Source organism: Epinephelus fuscoguttatus, linkage group LG10 (assembly GCF_011397635.1).
Source record: "Epinephelus fuscoguttatus linkage group LG10, E.fuscoguttatus.final_Chr_v1".
NCBI classification, from domain to species: domain Eukaryota; kingdom Metazoa; phylum Chordata; class Actinopteri; order Perciformes; family Serranidae; genus Epinephelus; species Epinephelus fuscoguttatus.
In genome coordinates this window covers 32863911-32885289 of record NC_064761.1, presented here as the reverse complement: position 1 = coordinate 32885289, position 21379 = coordinate 32863911, and the positions used below count along the sequence as shown (strand labels likewise).

At 41.2% G+C, this 21379-nt stretch overlaps 1 protein-coding gene across 1 annotated transcript in view; it reads left to right on the top strand.

The window, feature by feature from the left end:
* Positions 1-21379, top strand: part of hcn2b (hyperpolarization activated cyclic nucleotide-gated potassium channel 2b) — a 74422-nt gene that overhangs the window by 39947 nt on the left and 13096 nt on the right. Inside the window, exons 5-6 of the mRNA XM_049588951.1 lie at positions 9015-9161; positions 10051-10291. Of these exons, the coding sequence (XP_049444908.1) occupies positions 9015-9161; positions 10051-10291 (388 nt within the window). The remainder of the gene's footprint in view (positions 1-9014; positions 9162-10050; positions 10292-21379) is intronic.

Genomic DNA, 21379 nt, shown 5'->3' with positions numbered 1-21379 from the left:
GCGAAGGACTGGCAGCTAAGGGTGGATCTGGGAAAGCAACTTAGATTCCCTGAAAACTTTGTGGAAACCAGCCTTAGACCAGACATCGTCCTGCTCTCAGTGACATCCAAGCAGGTCATCTTGTTGGAGCTAATGGTGCCCTGGGAGGAGAGGATGGAGGAAGCCAGTGAGAGGAAGAGGGAGAAATATGCGAAGCTGGTGGAGGAGTGCCGCAGACGGGGGTGGCATGTGCGTGCTTGCCCGCTGAAGTCGGGGGAAGGGGCTTTGCAGGAAAGTCACTCTGTAAGGCCTACAGCCTCCTGGGCATCACAGGAGCACGCAAGAGAAGAGCCATCAGTACAGCTTCCAAGGCCGCAGAGAGAGCCTCACGATGGCTGTGGATCAGGAGGGACAAGCAGTGGGCGATCCCTTCTTGGACACAAGCCGGGAACTGATCACCCCCGGTCGGGTCGTCTGGGTGAGTGGGACTGAAGTTGAAAGACCCGAGACCCCCTATGACCCTAGGTACTATCACTGATGATGTGTCCAAGAAACTGCATCACAAGATGTAACAACCGAAATATATTGTCAAATCATAATGAAATCAGGATATAGGTCATGCAGTAATTAACCCTTTGAAAGCTGGAGCAACATCACTTTTCTTGTGCTGCTTTCAGATGCCTTTCACTAGTATTCAAACCTTTGAGCCTTGAGCAAACTGGTGTGATTTCTTTCAAAAACATGGGGAAAAAGGCAATGAGCAACTTGCAAAAAAAAAAAAAAGATTTTGAAAATTATTTTTAAAAAATATGGAAAAACTTTATTTGTAATAATGATTATTGTTACATTTTAAGAGTACGTTACAGAATTATTGTAATTTTTGGGTCATTTCCATTTTTGTTTGTTTGTAACTTTCTTTCTTTCTTTCTTTACAAATTTTCTTGTTTTTAATTTTCTCTTTTTTACCAATTTCCTACTCATTTTTTTTGGGTCATATCTTCCTTCAGTTTCAAAGGGTTGATGGGCTGTAATAGGGCTGCAAAATAAATCATGATTGATTTTGCGGTCTACAAATTATATTCCAGACGTAAGGGAACATGCTTGTTTGGTACATTCCCTGGCAAAAATCACATCATTGGGGCGTCGGTGGCTTAGTGGTAGAGCAGGCGCCCCATGTACAAGGCTGTTGCCACAGCGGCCCGGGTTCGAGTCCAGCCTGTGGCCCTTTGCTGCATGTCATCCCCTCTCTCTCTCCCCCTTTCACACTTAACTGTCCTGTCCATTAAAGGCAAAAAATATCTTTAAAAAAAAAAAAAATCACATCATTATCAATTATATATATTTTTAACCAATAACTATTTCCACTAAAATTGCAACTCTTCTGTGGGTTTGTCTCCACTTGTCAGTCAGTGAGCTAAAAGATACTGCTGAAGTCAACTCGGATTTTATACACGCAGGACATCACACACACATGCACACACACACACACGCACGCATGCACGCGTGCACACGCACACATGCGCACGCGCGCGCGCACACACACACACACACACACACACAGACTTGTCACATCCTGAGTCCTGACGCTCTGTGACATGACCCATTAATGGGAGGGCCAATTCAATTTCTCCCTTCCCTCTGTGGCAGCTTACAGTGACAGCCATGGATCATGCTTGCAAGCCACCAACTAGAGGCTTTATGTCCCATAAAAAACCTCAGTGCTGCCTCAACCCTCCCCCCCTTAACTAAGTCCAGAACAGATTGGATTTCAGTAATGTAATACATTTGTTGGTTTTATACAAGAACCTCTGGAGGGTCTAAGTCCAGCCTTATCTACATCCCCCACAGCAAAGTTTGATTTTATAAGAAGGACACTGCATTATTACTATAATATAAGAGGATCTTAGCTGTGTCAGACCCAATACTGTATATAAAAATGGGAGCTGTCATGTATTTCGTCTATATTATACAGTCTGTGTCTCAGACATGTATGTATTCCTTGTGCTGACACTTTAAAACAAACTGAGTGGAACTTGCCGTCATGGAGGGTAGATATTCATAGTGTCTGGTTGTAAATGCTGGCATTTGTTCAGATTTCACTTGTTCAGAAGTGTGTAATACAGTGTGAGTCAGAGCACTGATTTACAGTTTAGAGTGCCAGACACTCGTCATCTTTCCCATCTTTCACTTTGTTTTGTTCTCAAACAACAACATAACCGCATGGTAACACAGCATGCATTAAGGATTTTTAACATATTTTCTTAATATATCCTACCAAGAGGAATCATTGAACAGCTTTGCCACAACAAATTGTGTAGTTACTAAACCAGCAAATTTTTTTTTTACTGTAAATTTGAGTTCTCACTCCAGTCCCACTGACTTTAAGTCTAATGCTGAGAAAATCAGAAAGTCGATAAAACTCAGCTCCTTCAACGAGCACGTTTAAAGAAGTGGGGAACAAAAGAGAGACAGAGAGAGAGATGTCATTCCAGTTTAATCAAGACTGCCACACGCTGAATCCTGAGGCAGGAAACACTTAATAGGAGTCCCTCAGTTTATCCCCGTGCTTGATTGAATGAGCTGGAAGCCGTCTGCATCTTTATTGTTACTGACTCACTGCAAATGGGGCGAGATTTGTCACATTTAAGTGACATGTCTTTCGTCCTTGTTGGGTTAGTTAGGAGTATGTTTATTTTGGGGATCCCCCTCTGATGTCCTGAATTCATTTTTCTTACAAATTTTTGAAAGAAAAATTCAGATTGTTGTCATCTACATTCAAGATGTGTTAGAAATCTGAACGGGGGGCTGAAGATGACACCCTGTAAAGGTTTTCATTTAGCGCTGCCACCACATTTCATGCCAAATGAACCGTGGCTCGAGGCAATTAATTAAGACTGAATGAGATTGAGTTTGAAATTGGTTTATGTAAGAAAGAATAGGATGCAGTAAATTGTTATTGCAGATGTAATTTCATAATGCAGCTCATTAAAGTAAGCGATCCACTCAGATTTTCATTTTGTCAAGTATAAGGTCATGCTGTGTATGTAGTGTTTATCTGTTAGGACATGCATCACACTGTAGAACAGTATTATACTGGGGAATCATTGGATAAAAGTGCCTGAAAGAGACAGGGAAAGAAAGGGTATGTGGAAAATTTAATAAAAAGCAGGATTATAAGAGATAAAGTGGATTTATAGTAATCTAAATAGAAATGAAGTTTTCCTGAAAATAAGGATAAATGTCACTCTCTTCCACCGATGCTGCAATTCTTACATAATTCTTACATTCTGTCGCTGCTTTATATTATGGGGAGAAAATCCTCCTGTAGAGAAACAAAATTAATGATGTCCCACCATGACAGCCAGTATGTGCTATATAAAGGATATTGTGATTTGCCGTGCCACCCAAGCCGCCAGGGTCAAGCCTCCATTTTCTTCTCTAACCCATATGTCACCTTAGAGTGTGACACAGTGTAATTTCCCGCACAGGGAGCCATCCTATCACATGCACCTGTCATTGGCTGTTACATGCAAGGTTACTGTCAGCGCCCCTGCTGGTCCTCCATACATGGCGTGTCCTTATAAATCCTGATTGGGTGGTATCGGCACTCTTGATGATTAAAGAAGTGGATGGAGTACGTACAAAAAGAGGCAGCTGAAGATTATCCTTTGTTAGATCTGCTCCACTTTTTCCACACCTCAGTTCATACATAGGTCTATATAGGTCTAATTTCTGTTGGCCATCTAGTGACTTAATGAGATACAGATGGGTGGCAAATTAAAGGAAGAACAAAAGGTGCTGTCAGGAGCTGTTGACCAAACCGTGGGTTTTTATATGCCCCAAAAAGTGCATGAAAAATTCCAAACCAAAAAAATGAACAAACACACCTGACTGAGCAAATATAGTGATTTGGAAAAAACAAATAATACACAAGGTGTAACCAAAATGGACAGCAACTACAACTAAGTACAACGCATAACCAACTAAACCCAAATCCCTCCCATGACACGGCAGCAGATGTTTGGTCCAACGAGTTGGCTCCATTTATGAGTCCTCAGCCCTGAGCCACGCCTTTTGCTCCACCAGGAAGTGACCTCCCCAAACAACCATGGTAACTCAAACACAAAGAAACAGATGATTAATATCAAACAGTTTGCCTGTGTAACCCTATAATGCTAGAATATGTACACTTAATTAAACCATGTGAAGTTAAAAGCAAATAAGTAGATGCTAAATCAAACCAACTGTGTGATGTTAGTTATAGGTGTGGTTGACCATAAATTAAAGTAACCTGTGTAAGTAACAAACTGATGAGTTTAAAGAGTGTGGACTGGGAAAACATTACCGTGTGTGGCTGTGACCATCATAGTAAAGTGTTGAGCCATTTAAGCCTTCATGATTGCTGACATAGTCTCCAAGTGTCTGTAACATTAAACACTTCCTTTTTTAAGGAATACTTCACCAACTATATAATCATTTATATATCAAGTGCTCAACACATGTTACATTGAATATGTGAAGAAAACTTTGTTTTTCTCTCATGCATCTGTTGAATTAAGAATCCAAAACCAGAAAAAAATTCTTAATAAATTGAAATCATAGGGGGCTGTGCTTAACAACAGCAAAACTATATCAATGTAAACTCTCTCAAAATTTGTGGAATGTAATCCAAGTCTCAGTTATGTAGTCGTCTGCTCGGTACTGAGATATGGATAAATATTTTGGGGCCTATGATATGTAACGTAATAAACAAATAGGGTTAGTGCAACAAACAGAATGGCATGCAAGTAAATCACTATGACAAGCACAAATTAAAGGCGCTGTATGTAAGAATGTGGCCAAAACGGTTACTGCACTCAAATTCAAAATACTGCCGCGAGTCGTGTCTGCCCCCCCTCCCCTACAGATTCGAGGTCGCTGGACAGCAGCACGCTGGAGACTGATTTGTTTGCCCACGGACGGCTGCCGTGGCAGGGCCGTGTTGCCGCGTCCGTGATCTTGGGTTTTCCAGCGGACCGTTTCATCAAGTCCGGTTTCTCTGCTGCTAACGCTGCTGCCGGGATACAGCTGAGGAGGAGCCGGCTGCTAATGCTATGTACTGGGACACTGCTAATGCTGCTTGCCGTGCTGCTGTAGTTCAGTCGTAACTGTAACTGATGCTGAGACTCTACTAACTGCGTGACTGGTAGACGGCGGTGGGTGGCGCAACAGGCCAAAACACAAATTCAAAACATAAACATGATTTGCGGATCATAAAATATTTTTTTAAATGCGAATATTCTGGCTGTGCTATTGTTGTCGGTGAGATCAGTATGTTATATGAACATTATTCCTTAGTCTCTGTGACATATTAGGAGGATTTTACGACTATGTGCTTTAGATTTCTTACATATAGCTCCTTTAATACACCAGAGCTGGAAGACCCGCTTGTGGGTTCCCGATGTGCCGGTCAGCTACAGCAGCACCATCGACGAGGAAAAAAAACCGGCCAGGATATGGGATAGGGAGTTGATATGTGAATGGAAACACCCTGGATGTGATAACACACACAATCACCGGCACCCATGAGGTAGTGTATAATGACATGACAACACACAACAACACTGAGTATGGCTTCGAAGAGAGCATAAATAAGTTTTACTTTCAGTTCAGTTTCCTGTCAGAAAGGGCTGTCTGTTTGGGAAATACTGAGCATACAACTGGATAAATGAAGGCTTAAACAAGGACCACTTTTACTTGAACTCATCAAGAATTTTCTTCATGTTCGGATTTTTTGTTCATCATGGAGGCATACGAGAAAATCAAAGCTTTCTCCACATATTCATTGTAACATAGGGTTAGTCATAGATATACAAATGGTCAGTTGCGAGGTGAAGTACTCCTTTAAATCAATATTGTCCTCTATAATTCACATCATTACTCATAAATTGTTCACTGACCCCTTGTGCCCTGTATGGAGGTACATTCATGTGTTCCTCCACCGCCACCAATGTCAGCTGAGTGTGTTGTGTGAACCATTTTTGAGTTTACTCAACTAATAATTGAAAGGATTTCCTCAGCCAAGTCTTATTTTATCATATTCTGCTTGTTTCTCTAACATGTTATTCCCCAGTTGAGGTTAAAATGCTGAAAACTGACAGCCAGAATAACTATAACTTCAAAAAAATTATAACTCTGCTGATTAATACAGACCCTGCAAAACCACAGGTGAGCGGTACACAGCGATGGCTTTGCTTGACAGGGTGCAATCAATTTCTGTTTCACTGGCAGTAAATGGCACTGTAAGGCTGTTTGAGCAATGTTTTTCTAACAATCATATTTGAGCTCTGTATAGAAGATGTAAGCTGCGTCTTGTTGTGGTGTTGAACATGGGAGGTTCTCCCTTGACCCCTCTGCTTGGAATCTACTACTCATCCAATTGACAGTTTATCCCACAGAGGGATGACTCATGCTGCTAAACACACACAAACACTTGGGTGAGAGGGAGACCTTATGTAACATTTTGAAGCCGGTATTGCACAGTATTGATCTCTGTTACAGAAGCAGCTTAGGGTCCTTGAAAAACTGATCCAATCATATTATTCCTGCTCGTATGTTTGATTCTTACCCGATTAGATTTTTGTTGCATCTATCAATCTATCAATCAATCAAACTTTATTTATGCAGCACTTTTCATAAAAGCAGAATTCAACACAAAGCGCTAAACACCTTATTCCTAGCCCCCATGATCCCTTGCGTGAATTATGGGTGCAACCTCCAGCGTTGAACCTCAACCAGCGATTTCCAATGGTAACAGTTTCTTTACAGTACTCTATTCTTCTTTCCAAGAGCAATAGGGGGAAAAAAACGTGGAACACATCACCTGTTAAAGCTCAAACGGGATTATGTGACCATACCTCTGCCATCTCTGACAGCCATCTCAAAGCATTGTTTTTACTCCTTTTCAACCAAGCATGCTTGCAATTAGCTTACCTTGCTCCGTTAAAATACTGTTACACTCCTGATGACTCATTTTCAAGTGGCAGTATGTAAAGACTAAAAAGTGTTGGACAGAAAATTGACCCTTGGGGGACCCCACAATCCAGTATATAGCTTTTTGATGAACATTCATCCATTGTTACATAAAATGTTCTGTCAGAAAGCTAAAATTGAAACCAGCTAAAAACAGTACGAGAGAGGCCAACCAGATTATGAAGTCTAGCTAAAAGAATTGAGTGGTCGACTGTATCAAAGGCTGCTGTAAGATCAAGTTGTACGAATACAGAGAGTTTTTTTTTTCATATCCATATTTGACCTCAGGTCAATAGCAACCCTGACCAGTGCTGTCTCTGTGCCGTGATTGGTTTGAAAGTCATCTTTCGACTTCTTTTTGGAGTGTTAGCCAATCTGCTGCTGATATAACAGTTTCTCTATAAGCTTCAGGACCAATAACTTAGGCATTGGTTTTGTCCTAGTTGAGTTGAAGAAAGTTGAGGAATGTTTTCTGACATCTAGGACTTGATATCTAAGATACTGTAAAAAAGGGCATCAGTTGCCCCCGAGGCATTAGGAGACTAGGCGATGTACAGTTGTGTATCATCAGCATAACTATGGAATTGATGCCTTGCCTCCTGGTAATGTTTCCAAGTGGCAGCATGTAGAGACTAAAAAGTGCTGGACCTAAAATTGAACCTTGGGGGACCCCACAATCCAGTTTATAGCTATTTGATAAACATTCATCCCTTGTTACATACAATTCTCTGTCAGAAACCTTAAATTTAAACCAGCTAAAAACAGTACCAGAAAGACCAACCAGATTGTGAAGTGGCTTAGTGGTCGACTGTATCAAAGGCTGCGGTAAGATCGAGTAGTACAAATACAGAGAGTTTTTTCTTATCCTGACCAGTGCCTTCTCTGTGCTGTGATTGGCTCGAAAGCCATCTTTTTGAAGTGTTGAATCTGCTGTTGATATAACAGGAAGTGAACAGCTCTCCACTGCTTTCAGGGGTTATCTTCTTGGCCTTTTGTTCTAAAACACAAGCCAGGTGGTGCAGGAAGGTTGTGATGTGTGAAACCGCCATACAATGTCCCATCTTCCTGGTATGAATGCCGCATCCCCAAAAGCCATTTGTGTACATAGAATGGCGAATAATAGCGAGATTTACTCCCCAGCTGACATAGTGCCATGCAATTCCACCTCACAGCAGAAGCCATACAGTAGATCCAGCGGCTGCTATTTTCACAGGGAATCCAGGCATGAAATGTGTTATGGAGCGTCATAATGAGTTGAGAGAAGTGGACATTCTGGCTGCATTCGATGCAGATAAACATAACAGTGGCGAATATGTGATGGTGTGAATCACTTGGGTTAGTGAACACAATGTGCCGCAGCCAGCCTCCTGTGTTCTTTTTCTCTGCACATAGTTACATATTTATCAAATCCAACATAAATAGCAAACATCTTCCTTTCTGAGAATAGTAACATGAGTACACAGATGCCCACTGGTTCCATTTAATTATTTACTTGTGTCTTTTTTCAGATCATGTAAGAGTTGTTTTATATATTTTACTCATGAAAATCACAGAGCTGTAATAGACATGTTTTCCCCGTGGAAAGCCTGATAAATTTCTGTACATTTGTCCTATCAAAATAAAGCATTTAGTGCGCCAAAACATAAAGAGAGACTCACTGTTGAGATGTACAATAGCAGCGTCTTTCTTCTTTAAACACAGCAGAGCGTGATGAATCCTCAAGGGCTTAACAGAGCTGTCATGTTTCCTTAACAGCTTCATCACCGTTTTCCTCCCATAGCTACAAGGTATAAATGGGTAGCAGGATTGTCATGTTTGCCAAGCTGTATGTCTCAGTAACTGCACACGTGACGAGACACAGTGAGAAATAAGCTTTTTGAGTATACACGAGAAATGCATGGTGTCCCCACAGCTGCACATGACGCTGCAAAGTAGGACAGACTCTGTCAGAATTAACAAAAGAGTTGCTGAATCCTGATTTCATCAACTTATGCTTATCTGTCATGTCTCTCTCCATCCTCCAGTACAAACAAGTGGAGCAGTACATGTCGTTCCACAAACTACCAGCCGACTTCCGACAGAAAATCCATGACTACTACGAGCACAGATACCAGGGCAAGATGTTTGATGAGGAGAGCATCCTGGAGGAGCTTAATGAGCCGCTGCGCGAGGTATGAAAACACCCAAGCATCCACTATAATGTGCTCATTCACCCACAAACACACACTTCTCAGCTCTCTACTGATGAAGTGGACTGGAATGAATTCATTATAATGCTCAGCTATGTTGTCCCGTAGAAAAACCCAATGTTTAAAAATGTCACTTCCAGCTTTCTCTGTATTGATTTACTCATTAACTGTTGTTAATTTACTCACTCACCAGGTAGTCAGTGGAGTTACTTCAAGTGCCTCCAGATCTCACTGAAAAATAACTAGGTTTAAAAGAAAAGGAACAGATGGGTTAAAAGTAATTTTCACATGGACTTTATGTTCCCACGCACTCAAGAGTTGTTTTTCCTGCTGCCAGCAAACACTGTTTACTGCAGTTTACAGTAAACAAGGTCCTCTTGCTTCAAGGACAGCCCAGAGTACGCTTAAGGTAACAGAAAATGAGGAAAATAGGGAGAATACTCGAATGAGCTCTGCCAGGGTCCTCAGGGTAATTAAAAAAACAAAAACACGTACATGTGTGTTTGCTCAGGAAACTGTGTTACTATTATCTGATTATATAAATCTTTTAAAAAATTAAACTCTGATTATTTCCCTTTTTTCAAAATACAAAAATGAAAGTTATGAAACGTGCTTACCCTGAATCAATCATAAACTCAGTAGTTATGCAAGTTGTTTTTCCTGATATACTGAAGCAGACCAGCCCCAAAACAAAGCTAAATCTTATCACCTACTTTCCACAACTCACTGTTTCTTCTGATGTCGGAATTAATCTTTTTAGCAATGCAGAAGAAAGCCTTAATACAGATGGAGGCCTTTATAAAGTGTAACATACACGCCCAACAATCCAGTACACTGTTATGATCCACTGCTATTTCCTGTTCAAATGTAGGAAATCGTCAACTTCAACTGCCGTAAGCTGGTGGCCTCTATGCCACTGTTTGCCAACGCTGATCCCAACTTTGTGACGGCCATGCTGACCAAACTGAGATTTGAAGTCTTCCAGCCTCTAGACTACATCATCAGAGAGGGCACCATCGGCAAGAAGATGTACTTCATCCAGCATGGGGTGGTCAGCGTCCTGACCAAAGGAAGCATCGGCATGAAGCTGATGGACGGCTCCTACTTTGGAGGTATGTCGATGTCTTTGTCACCTTTGGATCATCAGTTACTGCACTATTCTGCTCCCTTATTCCTCTCTATTTTGTTGTATTTTATTATTTATGGGTTTGTTTTGTTCTGCTCTATTATACTTTGCTTGATTCTATTCAGTCATGTTCTGCTCTGCTCTGTTTTATCTCATTGTTCTGTTATATTTTTTACATGACAGATTGGAATAGATCATATTAGGGATGCACATTATTGGATTCTTTTGCCGATATCCAATATGCAACAACTCATTTAACTGATACCGATATGGATATATCCACTTTCTTCCCACTTAATTTTGGTGATCACCAAGTCTCTTCTGTAGTGGCATTAACATCATATTATACATGCATACTCCCATCATGATGGCCCATCAGCAGATGCAGACATGAAATACAATGCTATTGTATGTATGTAATATTCATTCATTTTGCAAACTAAGAAAAAGCATGTTAGAGAATTTTTTTAAAGCCAGTGTTGGACGTTACCGATGACGTCCAGATATTATCATGCATCCCTAGATGATATGATAGAATAGACTCCATTATGTTTTCTCCTATTATTCTTTTCTAGTGTGTTGTTATATTACTCCTCTGTGACTAAAACTGGGATCAGACCACAGCAGTTGTGGGCCAATATACGTATATCCGATTCACCTCTCCATACAATCAGAGGAAAAATCCATTTTGAGACTTTGGTCGGTACTGATGTTCAGTCTAGGTGGCGGCTGGTGGACTCCGGCAGTTTTTCGGACCTAATTGTATAGCGGTACATTATTCTATGCTTTCTTTTAATTTTCACATTGGCTAGTCATCCTGTTTCATTTGTCTTCTGTTTAAATCGGAACCGCTGAAACAAATTGTAGGAAGCCTCTGCAAGTAATTGGTTGCTGGCAGACACTCTGTGCTGCAATAAAGTGGTTAATCAGCAGTGCCGTGCACTGTAGAGCCGATGCGCTGCTGGTTCTGCCGGCCTGAATAGAATATAATGTCTACAGCCTTACTGTTGTGTACAGCATTTATAGACTGAGCTGAGTAGTGATGCGCGGGTCAACCCATAACCCGCGGGACCCGCAAATGGACCTGCGGGTTGGGCAGCAGTGATCGTCTGTTAAATCGGTCTGTAAATGATATTTTGACTTTATTGGCTATTACTGTCATGGCATCCGAAGGAACTGATGCGTTGAGCAGGTGACAGTCTGTGGTTGTTTTCAAAACACGCTTGTGTCACGCACTCCAAAAGAACCTTGTTGAAACTTTAAACAATAATTCATTGTACAAAACGGGGGAAACAAATGTTGACAAAAACGGTTCTATAATTCATATTAAATTCAAAAGATAACGAAAAAACAGCTACAAGTTAGAGGGAATAGTGATAAAGTGGTAAAACTTGGCATTGATCCACAGCCTCAGACGGATGCGCTCAAGCGTGCCGTGCGCACAAGCTCCATTGGTAGGCGATACTATATTTTCACATTTTTAACAATGAAATTTAAAAGTTTTGATTTTTATTGATAACCTACATTTACCAACAACAAAAAGACTACATTTAGCACCAAAAAAAAAAATATATATATATATATATATATATATATACAGTACAGGCCAAAAGTTTGGACACACCTTCTCATTCAATGCGTTTTCTTTATTTTCATGACTATTTACATTGTAGATTCTCACTGAAGGCATCAAAACTATGAATGAACACATGTGGAGTTATGTACTTAACAAAAAAAGGTGAAATAACTGATAACATGTTTTATATTCTAGTTTCTTCAAAATAGCCACCCTTTGCTCTGATTACTGCTTTGCACACTCTTGGCATTCTCTCCATGAGCTTCAAGAGGTAGTCACCTGAAATGGTTTCCACTTCACAGGTGTGCCTTATCAGGGTTAATTAGTGGAATTTCTTGCTTTATCAATGGGGTTGGGACCATCAGTTGTGTTGTGCAGAAGTCAGGTTAATACACAGCCGACAGCCCTATTGGACAACTGTTAAAATTCATATTATGGTAAGAACCAATCAGCTAACTAAAGAAAAACGAGTGGCCATCATTACTTTAAGAAATGAAGGTCAGTCAGTCCGGAAAATTGCAAAAACTTTAAATGTGTCCCCAAGTGGAGTCGCAAACCATCAAGCGCTACAAACTAAACTGGCACACATGAGGACCGACTCCAGGAAAGGAAGACCAAGAGTCACCTCTGCTTCTGAGGATAAGTTCATCCGAGTCACCAGCCTCAGAAATCGCAAGTTAACAGCAGCTCAGATCAGAGACCAGATGAATGCCACACAGAGTTCTAGCAGCAGACCCATCTCTAGAACAACTGTTAAGAGGAGACTGCGCGAATCAGGCCTTCATGGTCAAATAGCTGCTAGGAAACCACTACTAAGGAGAGGCAACAAGCAGAAGAGATTTGTTTGGGCCAAGAAACACAAGGAATGGACATTAGACCAGTGGAAATCTGTGCTTTGGTCTGATGAGTCCAAATTTGAGATCTTTGGTTCCAACCGCCGTGTCTTTGTGAGACGAGAAAAGGTGAACGGATGGATTCCACATGCCTGGTTCCCACTGTGAAGCATGGAGGAGGAGGTGTGATGGTGTGGGGGTGTTTTGCTGGTGACACTGTTGGGGATTTATTCAAAATTGAAGGCACACTGAACCAGCATGGCTACCACAGCATCCTGCAGCGACATGCCATCCCATCCGGTTTGCGTTTAGTTGGACGATCATTTCTTTTTCAACAGGACAATGACCCCAAACACACCTCCAGGCTGTGTAAGGGCTATTTGACCAAGAAGGAGAGTGATGGAGTGCTGCGGCAGATGACCTGGCCTCCACAGTCACAGGACCTGAACCCAATCGAGATGGTTTGGGGTGAGCTGGACCGCAGAGTGAAGGCAAAGGAGCCAACAAGTGCTAAACACCTCTGGGAACTCCTTCAAGACTGTTGGAAAACCATTTCAGGTGACTACCTCTTGAAGCTCATGGAGAGAATGCCAAGAGTGTGCAAAGCAGTAATCAGAGCAAAGGGTGGCTGTTTTGAAGAAACTAGAATATAAAATATGTTTTCAGTTATTTCACCTTTTTTTGTTAAGTACATAACTCCACATGTGTTCATTCATAGTTTTGATGCCTTCAGTGAGAATCTACAATGTAAATAGTCATGAAAATAAAGAAAACGCATTGAATGAGAAGGTGTGTCCAAACTTTTGGCCTGTACTGTATATATATATAAATAAAAGTAAATTAAAAAACAAAAATCGAATACCAGATTTTCATAATGTATACCTACCCATAGAAACGAATATTCGAGTATCCGAATATTTGGGTACAGCCCTATTATCGGCCCAATATATACCGTGCATCCCTACTGTTCACGTTTGAGATTAAAAGGAAGAAAATCTGTGAAGTTTCTCCTCATGCACTTGATGCAAACTGATTTGAGTTGGCATTTTAAAACTCCTGCAGTCCAGCTTTATTCTACACTATCATGTTCTGTCAGGTTGTATTATGTCATGTTATGTTGCATGCTACTCTGTTATATTCTGTTTATAACATGATAGATAGTATAGAATACAACAGAGCACAGTAGAATAGGATAGAAGAGATAATAAAATATTCCTAAACATACAGAAAAGAATAACAGGATTCGACAGAACTCTATTCTGTTACATTCTGTTGTCTTATAATAATTATTCTATTCTATTCGATAATTCCAGGCCTGTGTTATTCACTATTATAGTCCCAATAGAATCCACTACAGTAATATCACAGACATGTGTGTTTACTATTTCAATAAGAATGGTAGCAACAAGCATTTAAATAAAAAAAAAGAAACCCTGACATTTTACTTGGACTTCTTGTGCAGTCTTGCCTCACAGCCACGTCTGTCCCACTTTCCCAGGCTGTTGTTCCTCTGTGGCTGTTTAGAAACATGTGGTGCCTCTGTTGCCATCGCCACCCATAAACCCACACAGGCGTGCACAAACACACACCCACACACCGTTTTTTTTACTCGTGGTTTGATGGTTCGGACTGCATTTTTTAACATCCGATGCCCACAGCAGCAGACCAGAGTTCACCGGCAGTAATGTTGATGTGCCAGCTGCCCAGGGCACAGTTGGAGTGGCATGGACACACATGCACACACACATCCCACGTACGCACATCCAATTAATATCACCTAATTAGCATAGTACCACGGTGATGACGGAGCAATTTGTAATGTCAAGCATAGATTGTTCAGAGCCGTCTCTGCCAGAAGGGAGGAAATCACAGGTCCCTCTTTAAACACAAAACTAACAGCAGGGTCGGACTGGAGGAGCAAGATGGTTTAACCAGTACAGTGTGTGTTTGCAGTACAGTGTGTGTTTGTGGTAAAATCTCTAAATTAATAAGTAGCAGTAAGTAGATGATGTCAGGCCAAACATGACTTTGCTCCAATTCATATTTTTAGAATTTAGCTGTGTTTAGAGAAGTGAAGGGAATCATTACGTTACTGTCTCTTTTCTGTGTTATTCAGTATATTTATAACTCTGGCTGGACCGACTCCATTATTGTATTAATGTATTTAGAAGAAGACAGAGCTTTGTAAACAGTTTTCTGTGGCTGTAAATGCCGCTGAGTCTGCAGCTTAACCTCTGGCTGTTTGTCCAAATTGCTGTCAGACAGAACAATGCACCACTTGTCCAGCCGGAGCCATCACAAGCATTACAGTTGCATTTACTCATTAGGTAACTGCTGAAAATATTGGAGACAGAGTTTGCAGTTTGCTCCGTTAGTTTGCAGTTACTGCTGCTGTGACTGGTGTAAACTGCCAAAACTTTCACAATATGTTGCCTCATAGTCACATTTTTTTCTTCTAATTAAAATTTTTATTAATAATAGTAGAGGTGAAGGGGCTAGGGTTGGGCAAGTGTAAAAAACTGTAAAAAGAAAAAAAAAGTGATTTGATATTAAAGACATACAATGCAGGATTTTCCTTAAAAAGAAAAGTACATTCATAAGGAAGTAATCCCTCTAAATTGGAGGTAGGTGACATGTGGTTCTTAAACCCCTCTCCAGTGGTTCCCTGTGGCTTTGACCAAAAATTAGGCTACACGGAAATGAATTACGTTTATCTCTGAACATTTTAATTTTCATTTATGTTTATTGTAGGCTAGGGCTGTGCCATATCATCTCGTTCACGATAATACTGGTATAATTTTTAATATCATGTGAAAAACTGAAAGAAAAATTATTACCGACTGTGGAATAAACTGTGGAAATCTAATGGCGCAACATTCCTGCTGTGAACAGGCTGTGTAAAAGGGGCTTGACAGAGTTGCCTCGTCTCATCTTGTCACCCCAAAAAACACATGAACTTTTTTTTTTTTTTTTTTTTTTTTAAAGATTATTTTTATTGGCTTTTTGCCTTTATTGACAGGACAGAGGGTGAAATGGAGAGACAGAGCGAGAGTGGGGACTGACATGCAGCAAAGGGCCGCGAGCCGGATTCAGCCACTGTGGCGAGGCAATGCCTCTATACATGGGGCGCCGGCACTATCCACTACGCTACTGACGCCCCAACACATGAACTTTTTGATAGACAAACACAACATGCACTTTTCTCATCTTCCCTCCTCCACCAAAATTTAACGTCCTTCATAGGGATGGGCGATATGGCCCTAAAATAATATCACAATATTTCAGGGTATTTTTTTTGATAATGATATTCTTGACAATATGACAGAAAGAAAACTATTATTAAATTAAGAATATAGAATGCAACAAAATAAGTGATATTGTTTAACATTTTGCCTTTTCAGTAAAAATTAAACACAAATAATCTCATTTCTTTAGTTTGTGAACAACAGTAACTCAGAGTGAGATTCAGATTCTGTATACATTATAATAATAAAATCTACCACAAATTACACATTTAAACAGCTCCCAAATACAAAAATGCTCCCTGGGATCTATATATATAAATCAACAGGTGATTTCTTTTAGCAAAATCCTAAATGACTGAGTCGTTTTTTTTCCCCACCTGGACCTTTATGCTCTGCCATTTCTCCTCTGATCATCACGCTGTAACCTGTGACAGGCTGTTATGATACCACAACTATCACACATTCACATATATGGATTTTTTTTGTCGAGCCTCGAGCGTCACGTTGGTTTACATTACCAAAGGTTTATGACAAAATCACTTGACAACACCATGTGTGCTCAGCTAAAGAGGAGAACGAGAGACGCTGTGCTGCTGCCAGAGGAGCCGCTGAATGAGTTCCCTCTGAGCGGTAATTCGTTAAAAGAGTCTGAGAAGTCCAGGGCTGTTCATAAAACATTCAGGACGCCACAGTTTATTCCACACTACTGAAGCTGCTCCTCTTTTTGGAACCACCGCAGATTCAGTAATAATTTTGCTTTCAGCCATGCTTGTTGTTGCCGTGGGTAACAGTATGACGTCAATATGTCAACAATTCAACAAGTCAAAATGTGGCAAGTATCATGATATGAATTTTTCATAAAATATTAAAAATTATACCGGTATTATTGTGAATGACATAATATGGCACACCACCACCATCATACCATCATACACTGGACCAGACCAGCAAAACCTGAAATTGACTTAACTCTAGGAGGGGCTTATATGGTTAACTGATTATCTGTAATCCTGCATCAATTTACAGAATTCAGAAGAGGAGAATAAGGGACAGAATATGTTTGATATCAGAAACAGGAGAAGGGGTGTCCCTGTGAAGATATTGGACGATAAAACTGTAAAAGAGAATTTTGGATATTGTATTTCCTACTAATGTGAACAGGAAACACTGCTGCTCAAGCTAAAGGAAAAGGCTAAAGCAGTCATGATCCTGCATAGTGCTACGAATATTTAAATCACTGCTACAATTCACTTCACCTGTCCTGGATTTCTCTGTATTTTTCATAATATTTGAGTGTGACAGTTGCCCTATCCACAAGCTACAAATGATTACCCAGTGGTTTGAACAGCTCTTTAATGCAGCCCCAGTGGTTTCATTAGAATATTATTCTCTCCCAGCACGTCCCACTAATGATGCCGACAATATGTAAATGGTTGTGTTTTGTATAAGCAGGAAGATCCCAAGTGACAGTTTATAAAAGGAAGTCGGGAACTTCTTGTGGGAGTTTTTTTGACAACTCCTACAAAACTGGAGCATCTATAATGCATAAAAATTAACCTTTGTTTCTTAAAACATGACTGGACCAAACATACGAAAGACAGAAAACTCAGAAACTTCTTTTCACTGACATGTAGCTAATTTGACTACACTGTATTCAGAGTCACAAAGTGTATCAGTGTACAGAGTAATGCTGTGAGTTCTTACATGTCAGGTTCATACAGTTCAAACAGCTGCTGACGCAATCACCAACGTATAGTAAGCAGTGGAGCGTCAATCTGCGTAGGTTATTAATCATTAATCTACAGAGGAACTATAAATCCTTTAACAGGCGGGCAGAAAACATAGTTACACTCAAGGTCACACTTAAATAATCTCTGAATATAAAGCTGCTGTATCCTGACTCACAGTGTGTGGGTGTATGTGAATGTACTGTACTTACAGTATCTGTTGTGCAGAGACAGATAAGAAGTCACTTCATGGTACAATTCAACCATTTGGTTGAGCATGGCTGTAGACAGTAACATCATACTGATTGAATTAATTCAGCATATATATAATATGGATATTTAACAACTATAAAGGATCAAAAGTGTTTTTGTTTTGTAGCAAATAGTCAGTTTTAATTACATTAGCTCAGCTTCACTACCTTTGCTAAAAAGACAAATGAAGCATAGAAAATGTTTTTGAAAAATTATTTGACCTTTATTAGACTTTTATTTTTTGTATAAAGTTACATAAATCTGTTCTATAAGACCTCTTAAACATGTGAGTGGCATGAGGGCCCAACGTCCTCTAGTGGGACCTGTGCTCACAGCCCAGCACCGTGCAGCTTGACTGGCATTCACCAGAGAGCACCAGAATTGGCAGGTCCACCATTGGCGCCCCGTTCTCTCTACAGATGAGAGCAGGTTCACATTGAGCACATGTGACAGGCTTGAAAGAGTCTGGAGATGCTGTGGTGAACGTTATGCTGCCTTTAACATCATGGCGGTGGATCAGTGATGGTCTGGGGAGGCAAATCCTTGGAGGGTTGCACAGACCTCCATGTCATAGCCAACTGTACTCTGACCGCTGTTAGGTACAGGATGAAATCCTCAGAGCGATTGTCAGATGTTACGCTGGTGCAGTGGACCCTGGATTCCTCCTGGTGCAGGACAATGCCCGTCCTCATGTGGCCAGAGTGTGTCGACAGTTCCTGGATGACGATGGCATTGATGCCATTGACTGGCCCTCTCGTTCCTCTGACCTAAATCAGATTGAGCACTTATGGGACATGTTTCAATTCATCAGCCACAGGCTGTCCAGGAGCTCACTGATCCAGGTCTTGGAGGAGATCCCCCAAGACACCATCCATAGACTCATCAGGACCATGACCAGATGTTGTCAGGAGTGCACACAGGCACGCGGGGGCCATACACACTACTGAGTCACATTATCCAAGTCATCCACCTGCTAACTTGACCCCCTGCCATCCTCCCTGGTTATAGCCTGCCTCCCCTCTCTGCTGCCCCTGATTACCGCCATTATCCATTCCTCCCTGACCACTGGTTCTGCCCCACCATCTCTTAAATCTGCTGCAGTGACACCGATACTGAAAAAGCCAGGTTCAGACCCCAGCAAGTACAGTAACCTTCGTCCCATCTCCAACCTGCCATTTCTCTCTAAAATACTGGAAAAGGCAGTGGCATCATAGGTTCAGGCTCATCTCTCCAACAATAACCTCTACGAACAGTTCCAGTCTGGTTTTCGCCCCCGCCACAGCACAGAAATGGCCTTCCTTAAAATCACAAATGACCTGGCAGCTGACTCTGGACTATTATCCATTCTCACCTTCCTTGACTTGAACGCGGCCGTCGACACTGTATCACACTCCATCCTCCTTGACAGACTAGCTTCCATTGGTATAACACACACCTAGACTGGTTTCACTCATATCTCTCTGGCCGTACTCAGTTCATCCAGTTGAAATCATACACATCCCATCCATCCCCCTCTCCTCCGGTGTTCCCCAGGGCTTTGTCCTTGGCCCTATCCTATTTATTATTTACCTCCTCCCACTTGGACTGATATTCTGTAAACATAATATCCATTTCCACTGTTACGCGGACGACACCCAGCTCTACGTTTCCTCCAAACCCATTTCCACCTTCCCGCCCTCCTCCCTCTGTGCCTGCTTGCAGGAAATCAAAGCCTGGTTCTCCTCAAATTTCCTCAAACTCAATAGTAATAAAACTGAGGTAGTCCTCATTGGCTCAAAGTCCACCCTCACCAAACATCCCAGTTTCACCCTCACCATAGACAACTCCTCGGTTTCCCCCTCCCCTCAGGTTGGGTGTCGTCCTCGACAGCACCCTATCATTCCACACCCACATCAACAACACTATCCGGTCCGCCTACTTCTACCTCCGCAACATCAACTGCCTCTGCCCTTCACCCACTCCCAAGAGCGCCACAATCCTGGTTGACTCTCTGGTCACTTCCCGCCTGGATTACTGCAATTCCCTTCTCTTTGGTCTCCCCCACAAACTCCTCCATAAACTTCAACTGGTCCAGAACGCTGCTGGCCGTATCATCACCAGAACACCATCCATCAGTCACATCACCCCCGTTCTACATCAACTCCACTGGCTCCCCAACAAACACCAGATTAACTATAAAATCCTCCTCCATACATTTATGGCCATCCATAACCTCCCTCCCTCATACCTCTCTACCTCCTACACATCAATATCCCCACCTGGTCTCTCAGGTCTGCCTCCTCCGTCAGCCTGACTGTCCCCCCAGCCCGTCTATCCACCATGGGGTCCAGAGCCTTCGGCCGCTCTGTCCCTTGTCTCTGGAACTCCCTCCCCCCTGACATCAGGAACATTGACTCCATTTTAGTTTTCAAGTCCCACCCCAAAACCTACCTGTTTAGGCAGGCGTATGAGTGTTAATGTTTCCTCTGTCTTTTAATGTTCTGCTGCAAACTCTGCACTGTTTTCTGTTGTATTTTAGATGTGTTTTAATTGTATTACCTGTATTTTTTTTTTTAATTGTTGTACGGCGACCTTGAGTGCCATGACAGGCGCCTTATAAATAAAATGTATTATCATTATTATTATTATTATTATGAGTTGCTGTGATAAAATTTGCACAAGTTGGATCAGCCTGTGATTTCAATTTTTACTTTGATTTTTCGATGTGATTTTGAATCCAGCGCTCAGTGGGTTGATGATTTTGGTTTCCATTGACTGTTGTTATGTCATTTTATTCTCAACAAATTATACAATGAACATCAGTAAAGATTTTCAACTTGAATAATTCGTTCTTCAGGATCTGATGTGTGATTTAAGTGTTGGTTTAATTTTTTGAGCAGTGTAATACTAATAGAATACTTCATTTGATTCATTTGAGCAAAATGCCACTAGACGCCACAGTTTTGGTGGCATCTCATCACACTGAACTGCCAGCTCGGTCAATTACACCACACTCAACTTCACCACGCCACAGACTGTATAGGTTGTACCTGCTGGGGTAGTGGGCCAATCACACACTGCATTAAATCAAAGAACGCTTGCAGTGATTGGCTGCTTGCAAAACCATATAAATTGAATTTTTATTTCTAGATCTGGATACAAAAATGATCAAATGCATCTAATATTGTTTTATTGAAGAAGTTTCAATACTACCAGGTTCATATCTTAAAGGTATCAAATACTAATAACCAGCCCTGTTTATATGTAAAAGTCCTGCACTCTAGCTTTAATGACATGCGTATGTTTGTGTGTCTGCAGTATGTTGAAGCTCACCTGGTTTATTTGCTTCCTGTTTGCAGCAGGGGACACCATGGTCATTAACACACAGTCACAGTGCATTCCACTGTATTGCCCCTATGTATGTTCTTAATGTAGTCTCCTCACATTTCGTTATTTTCCTCT